The sequence below is a fragment of the Schistocerca piceifrons genome, chromosome 7, assembly GCF_021461385.2.
Source record: "Schistocerca piceifrons isolate TAMUIC-IGC-003096 chromosome 7, iqSchPice1.1, whole genome shotgun sequence".
NCBI lineage: Eukaryota > Metazoa > Arthropoda > Insecta > Orthoptera > Acrididae > Schistocerca > Schistocerca piceifrons.
The window spans coordinates 338,415,042-338,437,623 of record NC_060144.1 but is presented as its reverse complement, the minus strand read 5'-3'; the positions used below and the strand labels follow the sequence as shown (position 1 = coordinate 338,437,623).

The 22,582-nt window shown below is 46.0% G+C and overlaps 1 protein-coding gene across 1 annotated transcript in view; it reads right to left on the bottom strand.

Annotated features, from left to right (window-relative positions):
* Positions 1–204: 204 nt before the first annotated feature.
* The window catches only part of LOC124805690, a 37,844-nt gene continuing 15,466 nt past the window's right edge, over positions 205–22,582 (bottom strand). Inside the window, exons 2-4 of the mRNA XM_047266259.1 lie at positions 19,866–20,334; positions 11,794–11,934; positions 205–674 (exon numbers count right to left, since the gene is read on the bottom strand). Coding sequence (XP_047122215.1) covers positions 205–674; positions 11,794–11,934; positions 19,866–20,334 — 1,080 coding nt within the window. The remainder of the gene's footprint in view (positions 675–11,793; positions 11,935–19,865; positions 20,335–22,582) is intronic.

The following is a 22,582-nucleotide window of genomic DNA, read 5'->3' as shown; positions in this document are numbered from 1 at the left end:
TTCACCCAGGTTAACGAAACTGTAATGGCGAGGCTTATATTTGTCTGTGTATTACAGTTTGAGAACTGTAATGGGGTGTGTGTATCACAAGTGGATGGGCAGGATAGCGAATTTCGTCCCACAGTGATCTCAAATTGGGAGCAGGAAGGCGTACGTCTGGTCCACGCCCAGGAGTTTGCCAGTGGTCAGCCGGTTCGGGGATGTTCACTGGATGTGCGTAGCGTAGAGCGTGTAGTACTGGCTGGGCACGGTCCCGTGCACGGGGGCCGGCCGCTCGTAGAAGCAGATGCACGGCTGCGTGGGCACCGGCTCCGAGCACGAGAGGCACGTGCAGCGCTCTGGCTGGGCGGCCCGCGGCGGCAGCGACGCCGACGACTCGTCCTCGTCGTACAGCCTGCGGTAGCCCTGGCCGCTGCCACTGGGAGCTTTTGCCGGCTGGCGCTGCAGCTGCTGGTAGGCGGGCAGGCTGGCCACGTGCCGGAAGGCCCTGTCCAGCGTGTCGCGCGGGCCCTGCGCCGCCTTTGTCGCAGACCGCCGCCGCACCACCAGCACGGTCGCCCAGTACGCCAGCGCCGCCGTCAGGCACGCGGTGCAGCCCAGCACCACCGAGTACAGCACCAGCTTCCAGGACGGGTGGCCCACCCAGCGCGGGGGCACTTCCACCTGTGAGGCACCTGCGGGCAGGCAGCAGCAGCGAATAAGACAGGTCGTCTTTTCACCCTTGGTGTTAGGGGTGGTTTTTACTATTGACTGAGGACTGAGCACTGACATTACATCGGAATTTACTTCATTTGCAAACTAAAAACTATAGCTACTAGGAGTAGTATGTTTTTAAGTTCATTAGTATCTCCAGGTACGAGGTTTGTCCGGAAAATACGTATAAAAGTTGAATAATGTCTTTATGTTACAAGTTGCAGTCACCGCCAGGTGGGACTACCGCTGTAATCAATCCCGTCAACGCTCAGTTCGAGTCAGAGCACTCTGCGTGAAGGCAGCTTGTTGACAGTTACCCTTTTTCACCTGCCGTCGGCATGGAGCTCTCTCTGATTGAGAAACAGCGCGTAAACATCAAGTTTCTTGCAAAGCTAGGCAAGAATGGCTGTGAGATTTTTGAGTGTTTGAAACAGGTTTACGGAGGCAATTCTCTGAAGGAACTTACCGTGAACAAGCAGTTAAAAAGATTCCGGGATGGCCGAGAAGAAGTGAACGATGACCCTCCCCCAGGACGCCCGTCGACATCGAGTTCCGATGCAAATGTTGAACGAATTCGAGCTTGTGTTCTTAAAGACCGTAGATTGACAGTCAGTATGATTGCTGACGAGCTGTCAATCCCCAAAACAATCGTTCACGAAATGCTGACACAAAAACTTGAAATGAAGAAATTGTGTGCGAAAATCGTACCGACGCTCTTGACGCCAGAACAGAAAGTAAAGAGGGTTGAGTGCTGTGAGGATTGGTTGGAAGCTGAGGAACGAGGGGACTTTCTCAACCGAGTCATCACTGGAGACGAGTCCTGATTTTACGAATTCGATGTGGAGCTCAAATCTCAAAGCAAGGAATGGAAACTAGCAGGAGAACCGAGAACAAAAAAGTAGCGAAAATCAAGGTCCAATGTGAAGACAATGTTGATTGTTTCTTTGATTCTAGGGGCATTGTTCAGAAGAAATTTGTCCCTCCCGGCCAGAGAGTGAATGGAAATTTGTACGTTGAAGTTCTGACACGTCTCAGAGCTCGTGTGGCTCGAGTTCGACCAGAGTTGGCAAAAGGGGGCAGGTGGATCCTTCATCACGACAATGCGGCCGCTCACACGTCGGTCGTTGTGCGCGAGTTTTTGGCCCGAAGCTCAATCACCGTGACAGACCACCCGCCTTATTCACCCGATTTAGCCCCGTGTGACTTCTTCATGTTGCCGAAATGCAAAATGGTACTTCGGGGGCGGCACTTGGGAGATGTGGAAGCCATCAAGGCGGAAACGACACGGCAACTGAACAACATCACAACTGAAGACTTTCAGCAATGTTATCAACAGTGGAAACGGCGTTGGCAGAAGTGTATCGCGTCTCACGGCGAGTACTTTGAAGGAGACCATATTGTAATACCTGAATAATTGTAAAATAAAGCTATTATTCAACTTTTATACGTATTTTCCGAACAAACCTCGTACAAGTGGCAAGAGCAAGCCGTTAATGCTTATTTTCCCCTGGTCATGTTGACCAACGCGCTCCACTTGGTGGTGCAGTTACGACCGTGCAGGAATCAGCATGCGTTTCGAAAAAGACGATCGTGTTCAAAAATGGTTCAAATGGCTCTGAGCACTATGGGACTCAACATCTTAGGTCATAAGTCCCCTAGAACTTAGAACTACTTAAACCTAACTAACTTAAGGACATCACACACACCCATGCCCGAGGCAGGATTCGAACCTGCGACCGTAGGAGTCCTGCGGTTCCGGACTGCAGCGCCAGAACCGCTAGACCACCGCGGCCGGCCGCACGATCGTGTGAAATCCAGCTCGCGCTATTCGTCCACGAGACTCAGAGGACCATAGACACGGGTTCCCAGGTACATGCCGTGTTTCTTGGCTTCCGCAAGGCATTCGATGCAATTTCCCACAGTCGTTTAATGAGCAAAGTAAGAACATATGGACTATCAGAGCGATTGTGTGATTGGATTGAAGAGTTCCTAGATAACAGAACGCAACATGTCATTCTCAATGGAGAGAAGTCTTCCGAAGTAAGAGTGATTTCAGGTGTGCCACAGGGGAGTGTCGTAGGACCGTTGCTATTCACGATATACATAAATGACCTTGTGGATAACATCGGAAGTTCACCGAGGCTTTCTGCGGATGATTCTGTAGTATATCGAGAGGTTGTAACGACGGAAAATTGTACTGAAATGCGGGAGGATCTGCAACGAATTGACGCATGGTGCAGGCAATGGCAATAGAATCTCAAAGTAGACAAGTGTAATGTGATGCGAATACATAGAAAGAAATATGCTTTATCGTTTAGATACAATGTAGCAGGTCAGCAACAGGAAGCAGTTAATTCCATAAATTATATGAGAGTAGGCATTAGGAGTGATTTAAAATGGAATGACCATATAAAATTAATCGTCGGTATAGCAGATGCGCCGGCCATAGTGGCCGAGCGGTTCTAGGCGCTTCAGCCTGGAACCGCGCGACTGCTACCTTCGCAGGTTCGAATCCTACCTCGGCCAAGGATGTGTGTGATGTCCTTAGGTTAGTTAGGTTTAAGCAGTTCTAAGTTCTAGGGGACTGATGACCTCAGATGTTAATTCCCATAGTGCTGCGCCATTTGAAACATTTTTTATAGCAGATGGCAGACTGAGATTCATTGGAAGAATCCTAAGGAAGTGCAATCCGAAAACAAAGTAAGTAAGTTACAGTACACTTGTTCGCCCACTGCTTGAATACTGCTCACCAGTGTGGGATCCGTACCAGATAGGGTTGATAGAAGAGAGAGAGAAGATCCAACGGAGAGCAGCGCGCTTCGTTACAGGATCATTTAGTAATCGCGAAAGCGTTACGGACATGACAGATAAACTCCAGTGGAAGACTCTGCAGGAGTGACGTTCAGTAGCTCGGTACGGGCTTTTGTTGAAGTTTCGTGAACATACCTTCACCGAGGAGTCAAGCAGTATATTGCTCCCTCCTACGTATATCTCGCAAAGAGACCATGAGGATAAAATCAGAGAGATTAGAGCCCACGCAGAGGCATACCCATGGTCTTCCGCGAACAATACGAGACTGGAATAGAAGGGAGAACCGATAGAGGTACTCAAAGTACCCTCCGCCACACACCGTCAGGTGGCTTGCGCAGTATGGATGTAGATGTAGAAAACATCAGACAGTAAATTATGTACCGTATTTGTGGGAAGACAGTTCGATGCAGAGAAAAAAACTAGCAACACACTGATATGTGTGCATATTAAGGTACCAATGATCGCAATATGTGAACTTATACCCTTAACATATGCCGGCCGCTGGGGGCCGAGCGGTTCTAGGCGCTTCAGTCTGGAACCACGCGACCGCTACGGTGTGTGTGACGTCCTTAGGTTAGTTAGGTTTAAGTAGTTCTGAGTTCTAGGCGACTGATGACCTGAGATGTTAAGTCCCATAGTGCTCAGAGCCATTTGAACCATTTGAACCTTAGCATATACATAATATGCACTGAGGTGACAAAAGTAATAGGACACCTAATATCGTGTCGGACCTCGTTTTGCCCGACGTAGTACACCAACTCGATGTCTCACGGACACAGCAAGTCGTTAGAAGTCCCCTGCAGAAATTTTGAGCCATGCTGCCTCTATAGCAGTCCATAATCGCGAAAGTGTTGCCGGTACAGGATTTTGTGCATTAACTGACCTCTCGATTATGTCTCATAAATGTTCGATCAGACTAATGTTGGGAGGTCTTTGTGGCCATATCAAACGCTCGAATTGTCCAGAATATTCTTCAAAAGGAATGGACAGTGTCTTGAGAGGAGGATATAAGATGAACATCAACAAAAGCAAAACGAGGATAATGGAATGTAGTCGTATTAAATCGGATGATGCTGAGGGAATTAGATTAGGAAGTGAGACGCTTAAAGTAGTAAATGAGTTATTCTATTTGGGGAGTAAAATAACTCATGATGGTCGAAGTAGAGAGGATTTAAAATGTAGACTGGCAATGGCAAGGAAAGCGTTTCTGAACAAGAGAAATTTGTTAACATCGGGTATAGATTTAGGTGTCAGGAAGTCGTTTCTGAAAGAAGTATTTGTATGGAGTATAGACATGTATGAAAGTGAAACGTGGACTATAAATAGTTTAGACAAGAAGCGAATAGAAGCTTTCGAAATGTGGTGCTAAAGAAGAATGCTGAAGGTTAGATGGATAGGTCACATAACTAATGTGGAGGTATTGAATAGAATTGGGGAGAAGAGAAATTTGTGGCGCAACTTGACTAGAAGAAGGGATCGCTTGGTAGGACATATTCTCAGGCACCAAGGGATCACCAATTTAGTATTGGAGGGCAGCGTGGAGGGTAAAAATCGTAGAGGGAGACCAAAAGATGAATAGACTGAACAGATTCAGAAGGCTGTAGGTTGCAGTAGGTACTGAGAGATGAAGAAGCTTGCACAGGATAGAGCAGCATGGAGAGCTGCATCAAACCAGCCTCTGGACTGAAGACCACAACAACAAACATTCTTCAAACCAGTCACGAATAATTCTGGAGCAATGACACGGCGCATTGTTATCCACAAAAATTCTATCGTTGTTTAGGAACATGGAGTCTATGAACGGCTGCAAATGGTCTCCAAGAGGCCGAACATAACCGTTTCGTCAATGATCGGTTCAGTTTGACCAGAGGACGCAGTCCGTTCCATGCAGACGCAATTACGGGGCTGCCACCGGCTTGTGCAGTACCTTGTTGACAACTTGGGTCGATGCTTTCGTGAGGTCAGTCAGTGCCACATACGAAGCCTACCATCAGCTCTTATCAACTAAAATCGGGACTCGTTTGACCAGGCCACGGTTTTCTAGTCGTCTAGGGTCCAGTCGATATGGTCACGGGCGCAGGAGAGGCGCTGCAGGCGATGTGTTGTTAGCGAAGACACTCGCCACGCTCCTCTACTGCCATCGCCTATTAAAGCCAAATTTCACTGCACTGTCCTACCGCATATATTCATCGCACTTGCCACATTGATTTCTGCAGTTTTTTTTCGCGCAGTATTGCTTGTCTGTTAGCACTGACCACTGTACGATACGCCTCTGCTCTCGGTCGTTAAGTGAAGGTCGTCGACCAGTGCGTTGTCCGTAGTGAGAAGTAATGCCCGAAATTTGGTATTCTCGATACACTCTTGACGCTATTGATCTCGGAATACTGAATTCCCTAACGATATCCGAAATGGAATGTTCCATGGGTCTAGCTCCAACTACCATTCCGCGTTCAAAGTCTGTTAATTCCCTTCGTGCGGCTATAATCACGTGGGAAACCTTTGCGCATGAATCACCTGAGTACAAATGACAACTTCGCTAACGTGCTGCCCTTTTATACCTCGTGTACATGATATTACCGCTATCTGTATATGTGCATATCGCTATCCCTAGACTTACCTCGCCGCAGTGTAAAGCTCACTTAATATCCTATCATTGCCGCGCGGGATTAGCCGAGCGGTCTTAAGGCGCTCCAGTCATGGACTGTGCGGCTGGTCCCAGCGGAGGTTCGAGTCCTCCCTTGGGCATGGGTGTGTGTGTTTGTCCTTAGGATAATTTAGGTTAAGTCCTATGTAAGCTTAGGGCTTGATGACCTTGGCAGTTAAGTCCCATAAGATTTCACACACATTTGAACATTTTTGTATCCTATCATTCTAAAGAAGTTAAACAATGACGCATTTTTAAACCTTATTGAGCTTAAATGTAGTCAGGAAATAGAAAACCTTTAAATTAACAATATATATATGTGATAATAAGATAAATATAACATGACAGGAAAGAGTTTAGATTTATAGAATGCCACCATCGACTATCTAACTAAGCCTCTCTCTTCTGAGCAGCCACTGCCTGATATGTTACTGCTATCTGTCGTATCTGGCTGTCAGAATACAGGGAGGAAAAAGCGCTGTTTTACACTAGTTCCCAGTTGTAAATAGGGTATCTCATTGTGTATAGTCATAGCGAGTAATAGCTGATATTTTCAGTTTGACAGAATATAGTGAGGAACAACTGCTTTCTCGCTCTTGTCTCCAGTTGTGGTTAACGTGTTTGACTGTGTGTTGTCGGAACGAGTTACAGAACACTCTTCTCTGTTAGCCAAAGACAGGATGCAGGATTCGTGTGATGCTGGAAAGGAAAACAATCTAGTGCTAGGGAATACTAGTTGATTCGCAAGGATTGACAGCCACTGTAGCACACCTCTGGTAAGAAGCTTAAACTATTGGGAAAATAAATGGGTTATGAGTTTAATTTTGAAGTGATTGCACCCTTAGTCACTTCCTAAAATCACAACTTCTCCTCTTCGTTCCAGAGTGATCTCTGTTAAGTGTCTTAGGATACTTTCTCCTCCTCACCCAGATGAAGTTTACTTAGTAGTCCCCACCTGAGCTAAAAACATTGTCGTCAACGTCCTAATTACGCCTTATAGGCCACACATTTACCCAAGCAGTGATAGGCTCTGTACTGGGCCGCGACACGATATCTGTCTGACACAGTATCTGTCTGTCTTCTCTCTCGCTGTCGTCTTATCTGCTAGCAGTAAGAATGTCATCTGTATCTGTGTAGTAATGTCTGTGGCTTGGTTTGTCTTCTGTTCTCGCTGCCGCCTTTTACTTTCGTTGCTTCAAGTACTCGTTATTCAGCGCAGAAGAGACTCTTCCTGCACACTTGTCGAAATCCGTCTACAAAGTGATTGTACTATGTCGTCGTGTGACGATGTAAGTCGTCTCTCCTGCGGCTAACGGTCACAGTACAGAGGTGAGTGCTCTCAGGCCTCTCTCTCTCCACAGGCACAATCAGCCATCTGACTAAAGTTTGCACGGAGCAAAACCGTTAAGAAATGAGCTATGCCCCGGCTGGGATTGACATGTTTCAGCCTCAGTCACTCGCTGATGGAATATGTGTACCCTGCGGTCCTTTACACAGTTGCCCCACTCTCTTTGCCAATAATTTCTTTTCCAGGTTTTTAGCTCTCTCAAGGTCTTTATTTCCTCCCCTAAGAGGTCTCTCAGTGTGTCTGGTCTGCTCGTTTTCAGTCAATATCTTGCCGCACCTTACTTAATAGTTATATCTGTCATGTCCTTTCCTTCTCCCGGTGGTTACCATCGAACTACAGCACGCCCAGCGCGAGTCGGGGAACAATACCTAGCAATATCAAAAGAATGTAGCGACTACAAATGACTGTATTTACGATGGTGTGCTGCAAAATAATTCCTCTGAATTTTCTATGTGGAAACTATTGAAGTTTTTTAAATAAAACAAACGTTATTAACATTCTACATCTTTCTTCTTCTAATCTGCATGCTTATTTCTCGACGTAGCCACTCTGGTGACCAACACATTTCTCCCAACAACTGACCAGTTGGTTGATACTGTCACTGTACAATGTCTGATTTTGTTGACGGAGCCACAGCTACATCATTGTTTACACCACTCCATCACCGCTATAGTCAAACCCTCGAAGGTGATCAGTGACAGTGGAAACAAGGCGTCGGATTGTTGCAGCTCTCGCGGCACTCGCCTGTGTTCTGGCCTTCTCTTGCTGAAGCAGAGGGTGCTCTGTGTGTGGACTAACTCTTTGAATTCAAAACTCGATTACAGAACGCTGTTTCCCACACGCCGCACGGCGATATATCAGTAATAATTACATAATGCATAAAAGAAACTACAAACTTTAGATCGTCGCGCAAAGGCAGCGAATCGGAAGCCGGTGCATGCGTCGTCATGTGTAAGTGAAAGGTTTTGTGTCATAAGCGAATATGGTAACCCCATGCAGTAGACAGTTTGTGTTCGAGTCCTCCCTCGGGCATGGGTGTGCGTGTTTGTCCTTAGGATAATTTAGTTTAAGTAGTGTGTAAGCATAGGGACTGATGACCTCAGCAGTCAAGTCCCACAAGATTTCACACACTTTTGAACATTTTGTGTATTAGAATTTAGCTATGGTCGATCTGTCATCATAGTGTGGAGAAGATTTCGTCGGTGATATAATCAAGCACCTGTATATGCCAGCAAGGTTGACCGATACCGAGGGAGGTAACGTAGTGGTTAGCACCCTGGACTAGCATTCGGGAGGACAACGGTTCAGAATCCGCGTCCAGCCATCCTGATTTAGGGTTTCCGTGATTTCCCTAAATTACCAGGTAAATACCAGGATGGTTCCTTTGAAAGGGAACAGCCGACTTCTTCCTCCATCCTTCCCTAAACCGATGGGACCGAAGACCTCGCTGTTTAGATCCCTCCACCAAATCAACCAACAAGGGTTTCCAGATGACATCGGCAGTTCGAAGAAACAAAGGTTGTACAGTTCGTTTTTGTTTACTGAGCTCTGTGTAAACAAACATTTATATGGACGTGCTTGAGCAATGGCTGGCAACATAGCTTAATGTGAATTCTACAGATTACGTGGTTCAGCAAAATGGTGCCCCGTCTCATTGGGGTATTGAGGTTCGCACATTTTAAAATCAACATCTTCTAAGTCGTTGTGTCGGTTGTACTGGACTTGACGACGCTGCCTTCTGCTCTTGGCAACCGAGATCTCCTGACCTCACACCCACTGCCAGAAACAATGCTAGGACATAAGGTGCGTTTTTATGCTTTCGCATCGGTGACTCCACTTATGCTTGAGAATGTGTGTCGCGAAATGGATTATCGCTTAGATGCTATCCATGTAGCAAAGGGGAATCATACAAGGCACCTTTAAAATGCGTATAACAATTTCAAGTTTCGTTTGTATTCCCTATAATTCTTGTCGATGTATTGCTATCCATGAAATAGTTACAGCCGTTTTTAATCGCTGCAATCATTTAGAGCTGGCCTGTGGTGTGGCTTAGGAATGCGAAGCATGCGGTTGCGTCGAAGTACGCAACCCGGCAAGTGATTGGAGTACGTTTGATATACTCATATATGACACGAGTGCAATAAGTCGCGAGTATTTTTTATAATCATTTGATCTTCATTGGAAGTTTATATTATGATGACATCAGGTATATCAAAATTCGTGATACCGCAACCTATTAAACATGGACGGAGTTTCTCTGGGTTTCCCGCCTCCATGGCTGAGTGATGAGCGCAGTAGAATGCTATGCGAAGGGTCCGGGTTCGATTCCCGGACTAAAACTACTAAAATCCGCCCGAACAGGCCACGAAGGCTCAACGGTACTGACCGGCCGCCGTGTCATCCTCAGCCCACAGGCGTCATTGGATGCGGATATAGATGTGATCAGCACACCGCTCCCCTGCCCGTATGTCAGTTTACGAGACCGGAACCGCTACTTTTGAATCAAGTAGCTCCTCAGTTTGGCTCACAATGGCTGAGTGCACCCCGCTTGCCAACAACGCTCGGCAGACCGGATGGTCACCCATCCAAGTGCTAGCCCAGCCCAGCAGCGCTTAACTTCGGTGGACGGGTCGGCAATTTTTCCGCTCGGTGACAGGGTGTTGTGTTATCTTCGTCATCATTTCATCCTCATCGACGCGAAAATCGCTGAAGAGCGTCAACTACAAAGACTTGCACCAGACGACCGGTCTATCCGACGGAAGGCCTCAGCCAAATGCGCATTTCTTTTATTTTCTGTGGGTTTAATTGAAATTTCTCATCGACGTGTGCACGCTTACCATGTCTGTTCAGCGACTCTTTGAGGTATTTAAATTCTGAGTATAAAGTTGTGCGACTGCAAATGACAGAAGCGGCGAACTTAACTCGCACTAGCCGGCCGCGGTGGCCGAGCGGTTCTAGACCCTTCAGTCCGGAACCGCGCGACTGCTACTGTCGCAGGTTCGAATCCTGCCTCGGGCATGGATGTGTGTGATGTCCTTAGGTTAGTTAGGTTTAAGTAGTTCTAAGTTCTAGGGGGACTGATGACCCCAGGTGTTAAGTCCCATAGTGCTCAGAGCCATTTGAACCATTTAACTAACACTAAATTAACTTTAAGAGAGCCATAGCTCAACTAATGGACTACTCAGGTACAAAGGTAGAGAGATCGAAACGTTTGATTAATGGACTACTGAGACAGAAAGATAGAAATGCGTAACAGTACAAATCGAAGTGTGTGATTTCAAGCGGAGGAAACCAAAGAAAAGACTGGAAAGGCATCAAACTTTATGAAGGAAAAAATAAAAAGTCTGAGGATTATCGAAGACAGTTATTCAGTCAGAAATGGCAAAGGACTTGGAAGAGTTGTTGAACGGACTGTATAGTATCCTGAAAAGGGTTATGAATCTGTCAGAGACAGTACATGAATATAGTCGAATTAAATCAGCCGATCTGAAAGAATTAAATTAGAGAATGAGATGCTAGAAATAGTTGATGTGTGTTATTACGTGCGTTGAAAAATAACTGACGATGGCAGAAGCAGAGACAATATAAACTGCAGACTGCCAATAGCAAACAAGGTGTTTCTGAAAAATTGAATCGTTAGGAATCTTTTGTCTGGATGTAGCATTGTCCAAGTGAGATGTAGACGATACACAGCTCAGACAAAAAGAGAAGAGAAGCTTATGAAGTTTGTTATAAAAGGATGTTGAAGATTACATGGCCAGATCGGATAACTAGGTTGAGGTTGTGAACGGAATTGGAGAAAAAAGAAACTTATGGCACAGTTTGACTAAAAGAAAGGATTCGTCACTGGGATATACTCTGAGGCCTCAAAAAATCATTTTCGTACTAGAGAGAAGTGTGGCGCCAAGGTCTAAATATAGTACGCACGTTAAAATGGATGTAGCTTGCAGTAGTTACGTAGAGATGAAGAGATTTTCAAAGAGTAGATAGAGTAGCTTGGAGAGCTACATCAAATCAATACTCGGACTGAAGGCCACGACAACGACTTATAGATAACGGGAGCACAAACACTACAGCCGCCTAGGTCTACCCCGTCCAGTGAGCTAGAGCAACACGCCTTTCTGGTTTCTTATGTCGTGGGGGGCTGTCTTCTGGCAAACTCGTGGTAGAGACGAAAGTGCTGCCACTTGAAACTGGTCTAACTCTGGACAGACCGAAGCACCTAGTCCGATGTACCTTTAGGAGGAACATGACGCCTGAATTGCTCAGTTAACCCCTGGCAACGAGAAGTGCTTACCCGTTTGTAGCTGATCTGCAACCCACTGGGTCTGGCTATCTGAATCATAGGCGACGTCGACGTTCTTCAGCACCGCATAATCCTCGCCAATGCTGTCATCGTCGTAAGGGTAGTCCTTGTCCAGGAGGGCCAGGTACCTCGCTGTACACACAAAATATCAAATACTTGTTATCTGTATTCGGCGTCGCTTCTGCGATCGGTAAGTAAATTAATAGCGAAGGAGACATTTAAGCCGAGTGACGAGTATGTCACTCGCCAGGAATTCGCATCAAGACAGCGCTATAACTCAAAAGATTTAAATACTTTCCAATGTAAATACATTTAGTAGTAAACTAGTGAACCCGGTAATGCTTAGCATGTATGGGCATGGGATACACATCCCAACCTCCTTCTCTTCCCTCTCTCAGTTCTTCATCTCCTTGCCCCCTCTCAGTTCATCTACTCCTCCTCCTCCTTATGCCTTACCGCCTCCTCCCCCCTCATTCTCCACGTCTACAAGGTGAAGCGTCGCTTAGCAGTGACTGCAGAAATGCGTGGCTTATGAGGCTCTTCTCGACCACTGTAAACCACTCTTAACTCTCCACCCACAATCACTACGCTAGTTAGGTTGCTGGTAGCACTTTAGACCTAAAGAGTGATTCCTTCTGCTGATTTCATACGATTTTGCACGACCACTCTCTGCAGTGACCAGCGGTCGTTAACCGTCAGTAGGTGAGGTCTGCCTGATCTTGTTTTTTCTGTGCTTGTCCCTTCGCGTTTCCATTTCAATCACACCACCAACAGTCGACCAGGGCAGCTGTAGAAGGCTTTAGGTGTCCCTCATGGATTTTTTACTCAGGTGACACCCAATTACTACCGGTAGTCCACGTTCGAAGTCACTGAGTTCTCGTGACTGACCCGTACTGCTGTTATTCCTTCTCCGTTGATAACAAAATACTCCCCACTTTCTTTTATACTGGCAGGTTCGCCGCTCGTGACGTCTGGTGGTCGGTTCCGCTTTACATAGCAATGTCTCAGAGCTTTTGATCAAATACACTACTGGCCATTAAAATTGCTACACCAAGAGGAAATGCAGATGATGAACGGGTGTACATTGGACAACTAATTATACTAGAACTGACAAGTGATTACATTTTCACGCAATTTGGGCGCATAGATCCTGAGAAATCCGTACCCAGGACAACCACCTCTGGCCGTAATAACCTCCTTGATACGCCTGGGCATTGAGTCAAACAGAGCCTGGATGGCGTGTACAAGTACAGCTGCCCATGCAGCTTCAACACGATACCACAGTTCATCAAGAGTAGTGACTGGCGTATTATGACGAGCCAGTTGCTCGGCCACCATTGACCAGACGTTTTCATTGGTGAGAGATCTGGAGAATGTGCTGGCCAGGGCAGCAGTCGAACATTTTCTGTATCCAGAAAGGCCCGTGCAGGACCTGCAACATGCGGTCGTGCATTATGTAGGGTTTTGCAGGGATCGAATGAAGGGCAGAGGCTCGGGTCGTAACACATCTGAAATGTAGCGTCCACTGTTCAAAGTGCCGTCAATGCGAACAAGAGATGACCGAGACGTGTAACTAATGGCACCCCATACCATCAAGCCGGGTGATACGCCAATATGGCGATGACGAATAGACGCTTCCAATGTGCGTTCACCGCGATGTCGCCAAACACGGATGCGACCATCATGATGCTGTAAACAGAACCTGGATTCATCCGAAAAAATGACGTTTCGCCATTCGTGCACCCACGTTCGTCGCTGAGTACACCATCGCAGGCGCTTCTGTCTGTAATGCAGCGTCAAGGGTAACCGCAGCTATGGTCTCCGAGCTGATAGTCCATGCTGATGCAAACGTCCTCGAACTGTTCGTGCAGATGGTTGTTGGCTTGCAAACGTCCCCATCTGTTGACTCAGGGATCGAGACGTCGCTGCAGGATCCGTTACAGCCATGCGGATAAGATGCCTGTCATCTCGACTGCTAGTGATACGAGGCCGTTGGGATCCAGCACGGCGTTCCGTATTACCCTCCTGAACGCACCGATTCCATATTCTGCTAACAGTCATTGGATCTCGACCAACGCGAGCAGCAATGTCGCGATACGATAAACCGCAATCGCGATAGGCTACAATCCGACCTTTATCAAAGTCGGACACGTGATGTTACGCATTTCTCCTCCTTACTCGAGGCATCACAACGTTTCACCAGGCAACGCCGGTCAACTCCTGTTTGTGTATGAGAAATCGGTTGGAAACTTTCCTTATGTCAACACGTTGTAGGTGTCGCCACCGGCACCAACATTGTGTGAATGCTCTGAAAAGCTAATTATTTGCATATGACAGCATCTTCTTCATGTCGGTTAACTTTCGCGTCTGTAGCACGTCATCTTCGTGGTGTAGCAATTTTAATGGCCAGTAGTGTAGTGTGGGCACGCAAGAAGATACGATTTTAAATCCACTCAGGAGCCGTGTTGGCGATAGCATCTCTGCCACAATGGCTAGTACAGTAATTCGGTTTGTCACGTGACTAACAAGCCAGCAGGACTTGTACTGGCCCCGGGAGTGGCAGTCGAACAAATTCTATGCAATGCGTGCGATGCTGGTGTACTGTATTCATTGAGTGAGTCCGACTAATTGCTGGGAGCACTGCAATTATGAGGACAGCAGTCACTGGCTTTTTCCATTTCGCCATTTCAATGGTGTACTGCGAATAACTCGTTGAAATTCCCTACTAAATTCCCTCTACCTTGACACATTGATTATATGAGTCTGCCACAGCGGATTACAACAGCAAATAGAAGGGCCACAGTGCAGCAGACAGGTAGCCGAACCGTAATGAGTAGCCAAAAGTCACAGGAACGACTGTCCCATTTGAAGATGTGGCGTATATGATATTCGAATTTCGTGGTTAGAGCGTAATATGGTTTGTCCACGGTTAACAGACTGTGAGGTGGATATTTAATATTCCATAGACGATGTTTCCGCAAGCGTAGATTGTCGTACGGGACGACCACAAGTGTTTGACGAGAGGACGTTACATCGCCTCTGCAGATCCGTATTGGCGATCGACGGTCTGCTTTTGATTATAAAGCGCACAGTTTGAATCTGGGGCGTGAGGAACCTGTTTCTATCAAGGCAACGCATCGACTTTGGCAACTGACGACCGATCACGCATCCAGTGACATCCGATGACTACCCAGTCTTGGGAGAGCCAGCCACGAAAAAGCCCTTGCATCTGATGAACAAGATGTATGAGATATACCCTCAGACTTCAAGAAAAATATCATAATCTCAATTCCAAAGAAAGTAGGTGCTGACAAGTGTGAAAATTACTGAACTATCAGCTTAATAAGCCATGACTGCAAAATGTTAACACGAATTCCTTACTGACAAATGGAAAACTGGTAGACGTCGACCTAGGGGAAGCTCAGTTTGCATTCCAGAGAAATATAGAAACACATGAGGCAATACTGATTCTACGATTTCTCCTAGAAGGTAGGTTAAGAAAGGCACCCACACGTTTATAGCATTTGTAGATCTAGAGAAAATTTTTGACAAGGTTGATTGGAATACCCTCTTTCAAATTTTAATGGTGGCAGGGGTAAAATAAACGGAGAGAAAGGCTATTTACAATTTGCACAGAAACCAGATGTCAGTTATAAGAGTTGATGGGCGCGTAAGGGAAGCAGTGGTGGGAAAGGGAATTAGACAGGGTTGTAGCCTATCCCCGATGGTATTCAGTTTGTATATTGAGCAAGCAGTAAAGGAAACAAAAGAAAAATTTGGAGCAGGTATTAAAGTCCAGGGATAAGAAATAAAAACTTTGATGTTTGTGATGACATTGTAATTCAGTGACAGCGAAGGACTCTGAACGGCAGTTGAACAGAATGTACGGTGTAAGATAAACATCAACAAAAGCAAAACAAGGAAATTAGTATGTACTCGAATTAAATCAGGTGATGCTGAAGGAATTAGATTAGAAAATGAGATGTTTAAAGTAGTAGATGAGTTTTGCTATATGATAAGCAAAATAACTGTCGATCGTCGAAGTAGAGAGGATACAAAACGTAGGCAAGGCATCGAAAGCTTTTCTGAAGAAGAGAATTTTTTTAACACTGAGTTTAGATTGAAGTGTCATGAAGCCTTTTCTGAAAGTATTTGTTTGTAGTGTAACCACGTATGGAAGTGAACCATAGACGATAAACAGTTTAGGCAAAAAGAGAATGGAAGCTTTTGAAATGAGGAGCTACAGAAGAATGCTGAAGATTAGATTGACGGATCACGTAACTCATGAGGAGCTACTGAACAGAATATGGAAGAAAAGAAATTTGTGGCACAACCTGACTGGAAGAAGTGATCAGTTTGTAGGACACATTCTGAGACATCAAGGGATCACCAATTTAGTAGTGGAGGGAGGCATGGGGGGGGGGGTAAATATCATAGAGGGAGACCAAGAGATGAATATAGTATATAGTAAGCAGATTCAGAAGAATGTAGATTGCAATAGATACTTGGAGATGAAGAGGCTTGCACAGGATAGAGCAGCTTGGAGAGCTGCGTCGAACCACTGTTTGGACTGAAGACAACAACAACAACAACAACAACAGCAACATGTAATACTGGGCCCGCATCTCGTGGTCGTGCGGTAGCGTTCTCGCTTCCCACGCCCGGGTTCCCGGGTTCGATTCCCGGCGGGGTCAGGGATTTTCTCTACCTCGTGATGGCTGGGTGTTGTGTGCTGTCCTTAGGTTAGTTAGGTTTAAGTAGTTCTAAGTTCTAGGGGACTTATGACCACAGCAGTTGCGTCCCATAGTGCTCAGAGCCATTTTTGAATACTGGAAAATAACAACCGATGCCCTCATCTGCGACCGGCCAGTAGATGCAGAAACCCGCTGTCCGCGTTCTCTTACAGCAGTCCTCCACGCGATCTGTTTCTTCAGAAAGGTATGCACCACTCTATCGCTTCTGAACTGGGTCAGCATGGGTTTACTGAATTGTGCTGGGATCAGGGTGCTTCAGTGGGTCTCAGGTCTCTAATGTTCGTGTTAGGGACATCGTGGAACAACTTGTGGATCAAACTTCCTCAAAGATGCATGACATTTGAGTGGTGATTGTAGGCTCGTTGATCAGGATTGTTTCCCGTTCAAAGACGTCTCCAGCGAGAGACAAGATAGCACCTGCCCTATATCACCGCTTAAAAAATTGGAAATCAGTGTCGCCTCCTACTAGCTAGACAGACATGTCAGTTCACTATTAATTTCAAGAAATCCGAGAACTGTAACGAATTTGTCTCTGTACAAGTGTACTCAAAGTCAGAGCCATTTCTCGTCAAACCTCAAAACTATTCCGTGTTTCATCGTGGAAGTAACACGAGTTGCTACCCTTCCCTCTTCCATTCCCCCACCCCATCCATCGAAATCGCCGCATTTGTTAGGGTGACAGTTTCGTACATGCTACTACCTAGTTGTCTGTAACTGAAGTGCTCATAAGTACATGTATATTTACATTAAAGCATGACAAAGCAGTTTGAGCCTTAACTAGTATTAGTATACGTCACAGATCATTATGTCTATCATTTGCGAAACATTATAACACACAAGACAAAAGATTATTCGCCACCTTAGAAGAACACGCTAGTATCGTTGGAGGGCTATAAACTGTATAGGACAACAACCAGGTGGCCATGGGACCATCTGGTCCTGCATACGTACTCACAACGGAGTGTTCTGTATGTGCTAGTCGGTTGTATGGAATTAGTGAAGTAATACGGCTCGACTTGGAGGCCTGACAGAATGGCAAAAATAGACTACCGTGTTTGGACGTGTCCAAGACCACCCCTGGAATGAAGTTGCCCGATCTGTTGGTGTATCAACCTGGATTGTCCACAGTGTCTACAAGGAATGCTGCACCACTCGCAATCGTGAAATATGGCGTAAGAACGCTGGCTGTAAAAAGAACCTAGTCGACAGCTTTCAGAGACAAGTGTCTCACCTTGTCGGTGACTATCGGTTCCAAAACCGGCCCGAATTGCTGCTGTCAGTGAATGTAGGCCCATCTCAACCAGTTTTCGAGTGAATGCGGCGAAGGCAACTGCATGTAAAAGGTATTTGTGGTAGGGCTCCTAGCAAAAGGACACTGCTTACAGTGGCAAAAACAATCTGCACGTCTTCAATGAGAGAAACATTACAGAAACTTTTCAAAAGCTGGCTTGAGGCGTGTAGTGTGGTCTTTCGAATCGCAGTTTTGCCTCTTTTCAGGTGAAGCAAGGCGCCGAGTGCATTGGCGGCCCAATGAGGTGTTAAATATACAGTGTGCGGGTGGTTTAGTTCGTGCCAGATATGTTTCTGTAATGTTTTGGCATTGGTTTTATTGCCGTGACTTGGGTCCATTCATTCGGGCAACCGTAAACAAGAACGAAAATAATTTCAGTGTTCTTCAAATGTTGTCATTTCTTCTACATTTTCACGATAACTATGCTATGGATGCTCCAGTCTTCCAAGACGATGATGGCTGTTTTCATAGGCCATAGTTTACTAGCTTGGACAATATTTAGGTTTTCATTCGCATTTCGGCTCACCAGTTAATCACCGTAACTTAATCGTAAGGAAATATCTGGGGCCGCCTGGAGCATCGGGTGCAGCGTAGGTGTGTCAGTCCGTGTTAGTGTGATATTTCATTTGGATGACTAACTTTTTGTCCCACAGGCCCATATCGTTAACGTCGATATGCAGTAGGATTTTAGAACATATATTGTATTCGAACATAATGAATTACCTCGAAGAAAACGGTCTACTGACACACAGTCAACGTGGGATTAGAAAACATCGTTCTTGTGAAACACAACTAGCCCTTTATTGACATGAAGTGCTGAGTGCTATTGAGAAGGGATTTCAGATCGAGTACGTATTTCTGGATTTCCGGAAGGCTTTTGACACTGTTCCACACAAGCAGCTCGTAGTAAAATTGCGTGCTTATGGAATATCGTCTCAGCTATGTGACTGGATCTATGATTTCCTGCCAGAGAGGTCACAGTTCGTAGTAATTGACGGAAAGCCATCAAGTAAAACAGAAGTGATTTATGGCGTTCCCCAAGGTAGTGTTATAGGCCCTTTGCTGTTCCTTATCTATATAAACGATTTGGGAGACAATCTGAGCAGCCGTCTTCAGTTGTTTGCAGATGACGCTGTCGTTTAACGACTAATAAAGTCATCAGAAGATCAAAACAAACTGCAAAACGATTTAGAAAAGATATCGGCATGGTGAGAAAAGTGGCAGTACCTTAAATAACGAAAAGTGTGAGGTCATCCACATGAGCGCCAAAAGGAACTCGTTAAACTTCGGTTACACGATAAATCAGTCTAATCTAAAAGCCGTAAATTCAACTAAATACCTGGGTATTATAATTACGAACGACTTAAATTGGAAGGAACATATAGAAAATGTTGTGGGGACGGCAAATCGAAGACTGCGTTTTATTTCCAGGACACTTAGAAAATGTAACAGGCCTACTAAGGAGACTGCCTACGCTACGCTTGTACGTCCTCTTTTAGAATACTGCTGCGCGGTGTGGGATCCTCACCAGATAGGACTGACGGAGTACACCTAAAAAGTTCAAAGAAAGTCAGCATGTTTTGTATTATCGCGAGATATGGGCGAGAGTGTCACAGAAACGATACAGGATTTGGGATGGAAATCATTAAAAGAAAGGCGTTTTTCGTTGCGACGGAATCTTCTCACGAAATTTCAATCACCAACTTTCTCCTCCAAATGCGGAAATATTTTGTTGACACCGACTTAATAGGGAGGAACGATCACCAAAATAAAATAAGGGAAAACAGAGCTCGTACGGAAAGATATAGGTGTTCATTCTTTCCGCGCGCTATACGAGAATGGAATAATAGAGAATTGTGAAGGTGGTTCGATGAACCCTCTGCCAGGCACTTACATGTGATTTGTAGAGTATGCATGTAGATGTAGATGTAGATGTGGATGTAGACGTGTATAGTTGTGTGATGTTCTACACTTTGCAGAGCTCTAAAGACATGGTATGCATCAGGACATGTGCTTACCTCCTCCGCCGTCATCCTGGTGTTCAGGCGGCGTAATGTCTCCTGTGCTGTTCATTAATTCGAACACATCTACTTCGACGCCGTTGGCTTGCAGGAAGGCCAGGGCGTCCTCGGAGAGAGCGTCGGCGTCCACGCTGAGCCAGCTGAGGTTGGCGAAGGGCTGCACGTCCTCCAGCGACAGCTGCGAGAAGGAGTTGAAGGAGATATCGAGGCTCCGCAGCGACGGCAGCTGCGTGAAGCTGTCCGGCGTGAAGCGGCGCAGGCTGCACACGGCGAGGTTCAGCTCGCGCAGAGACGAGGAGCGCAGGAACGGCCCGATGGAGGGCAGCACCAGCGGGTTGCTGGAGAGGTCCAGCGCCTCCAGCGCGGCGTTGGCTGCGATCGAGTTCGGCAGCAGGAACGTCAGCTCGTTGTTGGAAAGGCTCAGGGAGCGCAGCCGCGGCAGCGTCGACAAAGCGTCCTCCGCAACCTGTACGCGAGTAAAAGTGTGGCGCTGTTTACACAGAAAGGCCCCTTTTTCCTTGAAACAGCTTTATCTGGTAATGACCAGCTCCTTACCGCTTCCCTGGGTACTTAAGAGGGTGACAGTTATTGAACTATATGAAATAAAATCGACGTAACTTCTGAACGGTTAGGACGTTCAGATTGCACAGTTTGTCGCAGGACGGGCGGGATTTAGTATCCGCATGCATTGTTTGGCTTAGCGACGAAGCCCCCTTTCATTTGGATGGGTTCCTCAAAAAACAAAATCGGCGACAGAGAATCCGCATTTCTCGATCGAGAAGTCTCTTCGTCCTCAACGGATGACTGTGTGGTGTGCAATGTCCAATCATGGAATAACTAGTGTGAATTCTTTGATGGTACAGTGACTATCAAACGGTACCGCAAGTCTCTAGAGGAACGGAAGGTTCCAAATGATTGGAAAAGAGCACAGGTAGTCCCAGTCTTCAAGAAGGGTCGTCGAGCAGATGCGAAAAACTATAGGCCTATATCTCTGACGTCGATCTCATGTAGAATTTTAGAACATGTTTTTTGCTCGCGTATCATGTCGTTTCTGGAAACCCAGAATCTACTCTGTAGGAATCAACATGGATTCCGGAAACAGCGATCGTGTGAGACCCAACTCGCTTTATTTGTTCATGAGACCCAGAAATATTAGATACAGGCTCCCAGGTAGATGTCATTTTCCTTGACTTCCGGAAGGCGTTCGGTACAGTTCCGCACTGTCGCCTGATAAACAAAGTAAGAGCCTACGGAATATGAGACCAGCTGTGTGGCTGGATTGAAGAGTTTTTAGCAAACAGAACACAGCATGTTGTTCTCAATGGAGAGACGTCTGCAGACGTTAAAGTAACCTCTGGCGTGCCACGGGGAGTGTTATGGGACCATTGCTTTTCACAATATATATAAATGACCTAGTAGATAGTCTCGCAAGTTCCATGTGGCTTTTCGCGAATGATGCTGTAGTATACAGAGAAGTTGCAGCATTAGAAAACTGTAGCGAAATGCAGGAAGATCTGCAGCGGATAGGCACTTGGTGCAGGGAGTGGCAACTGACCCTTAACATAGACAAATGTAATGTATTGCGAATACATAGAAAGAAGGATCTTTTATTGTATGATTATATGATAGCGGAACAAACACTGGTAGCAGTTACTTCTGTAAAATATCTGGGAGTATGCGTACGGAACGATTTGAAGTGGAATGATCATATAAAATTACTTATTGGTAAGGCGGGTAACTGGTTGAGATTCATTGGGAGAGTCCGTAGAAAATGTAGTCCATCAACAAAGGAGGTGGCTTACAAAACACTCGTTCGACCTATACTTGAGTATTGCTCATCAGTGTGGGATCCGTACCAGATCGGGTAGACGGATGAGATAGAGAAGATCCAAAGAAGAGTAGCGCGTTTCGTCACAGGGTTATATGGTAAGCGTGATAGCTTTACGGAGATGTTTAGCAAACTCAAGTGGCAGTCTCTGCAAGAGAGGCGCTCTGCATTGCGGTGTAGCTTGCTGTACAGGTTTCGAGAGGATGAGGTATCTAATATATTGCTTCCCCCTACTTACACCTTCCGAGGAGATCACGAATGTAAAATTAGAGAGATTAGAGCGCGGACGAAGGCTTTCCGGCAGTCGTTCGTCCCGCGAACCATACGCGACTGGAACAGGAAAGGGAGGTAATGACAGTGGCACGTAAAGTGCCCTCCGCCACACACCGTTGGGTGGCTTGCGGAGTATAAATGTAGATGTAGATGGAGATGTAGATTTTGGAAGATCATTTCATCCCTATTATCCAAAGTGATTTCGACAAGATGTGGTTCAAGCAAGATGGAGCTCGATCCCACCGAAGCAAGAGAGTGTTTGATGTCCTGGAAGAGCACTTTTGGGACCACATTCTGACTCCGGGGTGGCCAGAGGCCACTGGCACGGATTTTTGTTGGCCACTATATTCTCCAATTGTGAACACATGTGACTCGTTTTTGTGGGGTATAGTAAAGACAAAGTGTACAGCAGTAACCCCAAAACCATTTCTGAGCTGAAAACAGCCATTCAGAAGGTCAGCGATAGCATCGATGTTCCGACACTTCAGTGGGTCACGCAGAACTTCGCTATTCGTTTTCACATCATCGCCAGTGATGGAAGGCATATGGAACATGTCATAACTTAAATCCGAATATCTGTAGTGACATTTACATGTTGAATAAAGTGTGTGCA